Raw genomic sequence first — 7,620 nt, forward strand, 5'->3', positions numbered from 1 at the left:
CCCCCTCCTTCCAGGCACCAGCCCTCCCCCCCCACCCTTCCAGGCACCAGCCCCTTCCTCCCCACCCCCCTTCCAGGCACCAGCCCCTTCCTCCCCACCCCCCTTCCAGGCACCAGCCCCTTCCTCTCCACCCCCCTTCCAGGCACCAGCCCCTTCCCCCCCACCCCCACCCCGGCACCAGCCCCTTCCCCCCCACCCCCTTCCCCCCCACCCCCTTCCCCCCACCCCCTTCCCCCCCACCCCCTTCCCCCCCACCCCCTTCCCCCCCACCCCCTTCCCCCCCACCCCCTTCCCCCCCACCCCCTTCCCCCCCACCCCCTTCCCCCCCACCCCCTTCCCCCCCACCCCCTTCCCCCCCACCCCCTTCCCCCCCACCCCCTTCCCCCCCACCCCCTTCCCCCCCACCCCCTTCCCCCCCACCCCCTTCCCCCCCACCCCCTTCCCCCCCACCCCCTTCCCCTGGTCTGCACGGGCCGACAGTCCTCGCTGCTCGTGTCGATAAAGTTTTGTTGTGGCGCGCTGCCTGCCGGGAGGTGAGGATTGGAGGTCACCGACTGGCCCATGTGTTTCCGCAGATACCGGGATGATGCTTGCGGCGCTGGGGAGAGTTGCCGGCCCAGCGCGGGGCCTGTTCAGGTACCGGGTCACTCCGAGGGTCCCCGGCCAGCCCGGGGCTCGGGCCGCCGCTCCACGCTGCTCCCTCAGCCCCTGCCGGTGGCAGAGAAAGGGGATGGGGAAGGAGGCCGCAGGTCCGCGGATTCCCCCCCCCCCCACCCCCACCGTCTCGCCCCGTCCCCCTCCCTTTCCTCGCCCCGTCCCCATCACTGACACCCCCACCCTAATCTCTGCCAGTCTCTTCTCCCCTTTCTCAGTCCTCATACCCCTCCTCTCTCTCTCTTCCTTCCTTCTCCCACCCCGGCCTCCACTGTAATTCGCCGCCTCCTCCTTCATCCACTTTGCCTCCAACTTCCATCCTGACCTCATATTCACTTGGTCCATCTCTAGCAACACTCTCCCTTTCCTCTCTCTGTCTCCATCTTGGGAAACAAACTCTTGATATACATCTTCTACAACTCCACCAACTCCTGCAGCTACCTCGACTACACCACTTCCCACCCTGTCCTCTGGAAGGATTTCAGTCTATTCTCTCAATTCCTCTATCTCCATCACATCAGCACCCAGGATGAAGCCTTTCATGCCAGAGCATCAGAGATGTCCTCCTAACAATGTGGCTTTCCCTCTACCACCATCAACTCAGCATTCACCTGCATGTTAACCATTACCCACACATCTGCCCTGGCCCTCTGTGTCCCCATACACAACAAGAAAAGGGCCGCATCCAATACATCCTCCACCTTTTCTGCCACCTACTATGTGATACCACCACCAGACACATCTTCTGCACTCCTCTTTTCGTCTTCTGCAAGGACCACTCTCTTCATCAGTCCCTTGTTTACTCCTCCCTCCCCACCAATTGTCACCTTGGCACCTCATCCTGTGACAGGAGATGCTCACTTATGCCCATACCTCCTCCCTCACTACAGTTCAGTGCCCCAAACAGTCCTTCCAAGTGGAGGTACAGGGGTGAATGCAGAGGTCATATACTGCATCCGTTACTCCCATTGTGGTCTCCTCTACATTAGAGAGACTGGGCACAGGTTGGGACATCGCTTTGTTGAGCACCTTGACCCTGTCTGCTGCAATAGCATGGCCACCTATTTCAATTCCCCATCTAATTTGCTTGCAGACAATTCTGTCCATGGTAACATGCACCGCCAGAATGAGACCATCCACAAATTGGAGGAACAACACCTCATCTTCTGTCTGGACATCCTCCAACATTAACATTGACTTCTCTGGTTTGCATTAACCACCACCACCCCACCCCTCAGCTTCTTCCCTCTAATTCTGTCTTTCTCTAGCCACTTTTAGGTGGCCAGAATACCCCAACGTAAAGCCGCCTAAAATACCCGAATGCGGCTGTTGGGAGGCCATCTGAAAGTGGAGAACCCTGATCCAAGGTGTACTTAACCTAACCCTCCTCGGGTAGGTGTATTCTCCACTTCCGAGCGCGCCCCCTAGGCACCTGAAAGTGGGCAGAACTATGGCCAAAGCCATCTGAAAGTCGCTTCGCACACATCCGTAGCCAGCTCCAGAGCCACATTCTTCCAGCTATTCTACCTGAAAGCAACTTCTCTCTCCCCTTTTCCCCTCTGTCTCCTTTCACAAAATCAATTCTGACCTTTCCTCTTATCATATCCAATTAACACCTCCCCCTCCTATTCTCCCTTTCTTTCTCAAGCTTTATTGAGGTGTGTGCCTGCTTTTTACTTGAAAAAGGGCTCAGGCCTGAAATATCTTTACCTCCGATGGATGATGCGAGTCCAGCTGAGTTCCTCCAGCATTTCAGTGTGTGTTTATTACAGTCACAGCACCTACAGACTTTTGTGTTTCACTCTTCCCAAACCCATTCCCCGCCTCCTGGCTCCCCACCTCCGGCACCTGGCTGCCTGCTCCTGCCTCTTGGCTCTCCCACTTCTGCCTCCTGGCTCTCCCTAACCCCCCCAACCCATATCCTGGCTCCTGCTTCAAGAATACACTTTAATTGATCATTTGTTATGACAATATGCCATCATTCTCTCAGTTAAGAGTGTGGTCACCTTGCTGCTGTTATTGCAGCAAACGTTTTGGGAAGGACAAATTTTAAAATCAGGAAATGTGAAACAAAATTAGAAAATCAGGAAACTCAGCCAATCGTGCAGAATCTATAGAAAGAACCATAGTTGATATTTCACATTCAAGAGCTTTGTCCCTTATATCTGGGATCTACCCTGATTCTCTTTCCACATTTTCAGATTTTGTTTTCAGAGTTGTGTTTTCTGCAGAGTTGGTGTTTAAGCCACACTGGCCAACAGAACCTCCCATTGAACTTGTTCTTCCTTTCCAAATACGTGATAGGCGAGAGATGCAAACCTTCTGTGCCCGGAGAGCGCTGAGGACCAGTACCTGCAAGTGTGAGGATACCTTGGCACCGCCGCCCCTCGACAACACTCCCAGGGTTTACTCGCCAAAGATAGAGCAGCTGGTGCAGGAAATAGCAAGCCTGACGCTTCTCGAAATCTCCGACCTGAATCAATTGCTCAAGGTATGTTGTTGCAAAGCACCAGTCTGACCCTTCACTGATTTCAAGTGTTTTCTGAGCAAGAACATGTCAGGATGTAGCCCAGTGGATTCAGATGCAGCTTGCATTTTCAGTGTCTGTAGCATCTGACCATGAGATTCAACCCATTCGCAAGGAAATGAAGTCCCTCCACTCACAAGATATTTTCAAATTAGAGTCTTCCCTTGGCTGACCTGCCACCTTCCCTCTGGATCCAGTTGTGTTCATTCTCACTTCTTCTCACATCTCAAGTTGTTCGTCCTGTTCACCCTCAATGCAGACCCACATTCTATTTTACCTCATAGTATCGGCAGTAATTTGCAACATAGACATACCACCATGGAAAAATTGTGACCCAAACTAATCTTCTGCTGTGAAGTCAAAATCTGTGGGTCACACAGCCTCAAATAACTGGCAAAAAAATTGTAGAAAATAACTAGGTTAAAAATATGGGTTTAAAATTGGAGCACCTCACCGTTAGTTTGCCAATCGCATAACATGTGATCTTAACTGGAAAATGAACTTATCTGGCATCTACAAATCCCCATAGGTGCTGGATACTGTTTTTTTTTTAACTGTATGTCTTATTTAACTCTCCCCTCAACTTCCTCTGGTATTAGAAAATAATCCAGGCTTCAGCAACTTTTTATTCCCTCTCTGACTGCTTTCCTCTATCTCCCTCATGGCCACTGTGACTGACTCGATGGCACCAAAAGCTATGTCTTATGGTGCCATCAAATATAGATTTGGTGGCCTTTATCATCTCCTTCCACGGGCACTGAGAATTCTGATCGACCAAATAATCAGCTCATGAAATAATATTTATCTATCTGTAAATATGAATTCTTGTCCTGCATATATTGTTGGTCTGTATGTGTGTTGTGCCTGATTGTGTGTCTGCATGTTCTGCACCAAGCACTGGAGAACACTGTTTTGTTGGGTTGTACTTGTGCAATGACAAGAAACTTGACTAAATACCGCTTCACATTGTCCATAAAGCAGGTTAGGGTGCCCTAAGGATGTGGGTAGGAGAGAAAAACAAGTTGCACAGATTGAGTAGGGAAATTAAGGCTTCTGGGGAACAGCCAGGAAGTCCACAGCCAGATCAACTGTGATCTTATGACTCCTGTGCTCCTATTTCCATGGTTCTTATTTTGGGAATCCAATGGGTTTCTACCACCACACCTGTCATCAACAGCAGTGCATGATAGTTCAAGGCAGAATTGTGGGAGAGAGGAAAATGCTGCAGGATGCTGTGAAATAAGGCAAGGCAGCAATAGGCTGCCTATACCGAGGACAAACTAAAACTGGATGTAACATCTACAAGGGCACTCTGGGGAAGGTCCAAGTGTGGCTGAGCCCAGTGGCTGAATCTGGAAAACCCAAGGGACTATTTTTGTTCAAGAGCTGTATATGATGCGAGCATTACATGAGGAAAATAATGAGGAATATTTTGCATTACATTTTAATTTTTGTGAATTGGGTATATTTTTTGAAATTTAAATAAAAGGTGCAGTGTAGTTGATCTTGTCCCTTCCTCAGTCCAGGTGAATCAAGCTAGTAACGGCAGAGTTGATGCACCTTACTTTTCCTGGATGGGGCATCTGTTTGGAAGTGGAGGGCTGATTTCCTCCCCCCACCTGTCTGTTATCTGCTATTGGCGATGTTGCTGCTTCCTGTGAATTCTTTGACTCTTGTTTAAAACGCTTGTGTCCCTGCAGAAAACACTTAAAATTCAGGATGTTGGGCTGATGCCAATGTCTGGAATGATGGCAGCTGCTCCACCTGCCACCCAGGTAAGGCCCCAGGAGGAGGTGGGTCACTCACTGGTCACATTCACCAATGTGCTGGTGGATGGGATTAGGGACAGGCTGAGCAGCGTTGACTGGGAACTTACCTGAGGACTAATTTGTTCCTGTGCCTGCTTCATGCCAGATCTGTGCATGGTCTAATAGACTGCAGCTGCTGGAAACATTATCCTTCAAGGCTTTGCCTTCTGTCCCAACAAAGGTGGGAAGTCACCAATGATTTCTAGACACCTCAATTTGTTGTCAGCTAAAAGCATGGTGAGGGCCATGTAAGCTGTGCAATAACCCTCTGGGTGGCAATACCAGCTGGAGTAATCCTTCGGGAGTGGGAGTGGAGGTGGTGGGTGTGGGTTGTACCCTTTCTCTCCCTGATCTCCCTGTTTCCTCATCTCTCCAGGAGATCGAGGATGAGTCTGAACCTGCCAAGAAAGAGAAGACCCGATTCACGGTGAAGCTGGTCGAATTCAAGACAGCCGAGAAGGTGAAACTCATCAAAGAAGTGAAGAACTGTGTTCCAGGGCTGAACCTCGTGCAGGTGAGCCAACTCACAGAGGAGAAGAGTGGCCTTTTCCATAAAGACAGACTCCTCAGTGTTCAGGGCTGACAGGGTGTTCTCTTGCCCCTTGACTTGGGTTGTGGATTCAAGTCACATTGCTGCGAGTGTGGTGCTGAGGGGGAGCAGTGCACATCTGCTCCGATGATTGTATAGTTGATCCACCTTGGTAGTCTGAAGAAAGGTGCGGGGATTTTCAATGGTTCCTTGTGAACAGACATCTTCCCTCAAGCAACACCACCACTACTGGAATGACTGATCAAGTTCACCTTGCTATTTGTGAGAGCTTTCTGTGCATAGAGTGCATGGTATACATGAACCATATACTGGGTTGGTGTCTGGCTACCCTGACTGTGTTAAACTATGTATTTGGTCTGTTTACACATCCTACCTGTGTGTTAGACCATGTAGTTGGTCTGTTTACACATCCTGCCTGTTACTCCCTGCCTGTGTTACAGGGTAGTTGGTCTGTTTACACACCCTGCCTGGTTACTTGGTAATTGGTCTGTTTACACACCCTGCCTGCGTTACACTATACTTGGTCTGCTCATACCCTTACTTCAGTGCTCCTTTCATTGGTCAGTGACGAGGTGCTGCATGTCACTGTTTCTCAGTGTTTGATGAGCCACAATTGAAGCTGTTTCACACCCTGATGTGATGTTCTTCTGCTCCTCAGGCCAAAAAGCTGGTGGAGTCGCTCCCTCAGGAGATGAAGTCCAATGTCTCAAAGGAAGAGGCAGAGAAGTTAAAGGCTGCACTTGAGGCAGCAGGTGGAACTGTGCAGATCGAGTAATTTCCAGTTTCCTGCCGATGTTCGGCCCTGAAGATGCGATTGAGACCAATTTAAAGGCCTTGGGGCCAATTGGTGTCACAGCTGCTATCCTGCATCCTGGGACTTAAAGTATTCAATGGAAAGTGTCGTTTGACCAAGATGTTGTTATAAATCTACATATTGTGGTTTTATAACCACTGCTAAAGAGCTGGAGGATGGAGATTCTGTAAATGTTCACCATACCGCAGGCCCTCCTGGCTGCACCCCATTGAGTTCCAGCCACTCAGCTTGTCAATTCCATTCAACATTAAATAGGGAAAAGGGAGTATGTTTAGAAAAGCTGGCTGTATTTGATGTCCTCTGATTGAAGCTGCTTCACAACGTGGGCTGTCAGTACCAAAACACAGAGCAGGGTCAGCCTGTGACCACTCAACGGGTTACAGGCCTCCAACTTAATTGTCTCTTGGTGCTCCCGATGCAGTCTCTGCATCGGAGTGTCCAAGCACAGGTACCTGGGTTCCAGAGCATCCGCACTCTGTTGGCTACAGCCCTCCCAGTTGCTGCCATTTCAACTTCACCCCATTCACCAACCAGTCCGCCTTTGGCCTTCTCCATGCAAATACAAGGAATGCAACGTACCTGGGCAGCCTGAGGATGAACCATCACATTTTCCAATTCTAGGAATCCCTCACACATTGTATTCCCCTTCCCCTCCGACCCACATACCCCCCCCCCCGATCCCGCTGTTGGTTCACCTCCACCCCCTCCGATCCACACGCCCCCCCCCCCCACCCTGCTGGTTTCACCCCTACCCTGCTGATCTCACCCCAACCCCCTCTGACCCACATGCCCCCCCCCCCCATTGGTTCCCTCCCCCTCCAACCTGCACACTGCCCACTGGTTCCCTCCCCCTCCAACCTGCACACAGCCCACTGGTTCCCTCCTCCTCAAAGCTGCACACCCACCCATCTCCCCCACTGATTCCATCCCCCTCCCCCCTCTGACCTACATTCCCCCACTGGTTCCATGCCCTACCCATCCAACCTGCATACCCCCCCACTGGTTCACTCCCTCTCTGACCCACACCCCCTCCAGTGGCCCCATTCATCTCTCCCTCTTATGCACACAGCCCAACACTGGACCCATCAGCCCTTCACCTCTCCCTTGTGGTTCCTGTCAGCACCTTATTAGGTTGTCACTGTTCTTTGATCTTTCAGGTCTCACTCTGTCACTCTACCCCTCCAACCTGGGTCCATTTGCCTTTTTGTTTCTTCTCTTTGCTTCCATCTGTCACTCACCTCGTTTCAACCAAGGGTCCCGATGCAAA

At 51.0% G+C, this 7,620-nt stretch overlaps 1 protein-coding gene across 1 annotated transcript; it reads left to right on the plus strand.

Annotated features, from left to right (window-relative positions):
* Positions 1 to 463: 463 nt before the first annotated feature.
* On the plus strand, positions 464 to 6,632 carry mrpl12 (mitochondrial ribosomal protein L12). The gene is made up of 5 exons (XM_069929692.1): positions 464 to 636; positions 2,959 to 3,145; positions 4,882 to 4,956; positions 5,366 to 5,503; positions 6,198 to 6,632. The coding sequence occupies exons 1-5, from the start codon at positions 584 to 586 to the stop codon at positions 6,312 to 6,314; spliced, it is 570 nt and encodes a 189-aa protein (XP_069785793.1). The 5' UTR covers positions 464 to 583; the 3' UTR covers positions 6,315 to 6,632.
* The last annotated feature ends 988 nt before the right edge of the window (positions 6,633 to 7,620 follow it).

This window comes from Narcine bancroftii, chromosome 3, assembly GCF_036971445.1.
Source record: "Narcine bancroftii isolate sNarBan1 chromosome 3, sNarBan1.hap1, whole genome shotgun sequence".
NCBI lineage: Eukaryota > Metazoa > Chordata > Chondrichthyes > Torpediniformes > Narcinidae > Narcine > Narcine bancroftii.

Excerpts from the sequence above, each read along its gene's own strand:
- mrpl12 (XM_069929692.1), top strand. The coding sequence starts at position 584 with ATGATGCTTGCGGCGCTGGGGAGAGTTGCCGGCCCAGCGCGGGGCCTG. Across the intron at positions 4,957-5,365 it reads CTGCTCCACCTGCCACCCAG|GAGATCGAGGATGAGTCTGA; the intron begins GTAAGGCCCCAG and ends TCATCTCTCCAG. Across the intron at positions 5,504-6,197 it reads CAGGGCTGAACCTCGTGCAG|GCCAAAAAGCTGGTGGAGTC; the intron begins GTGAGCCAACTC and ends TCTGCTCCTCAG.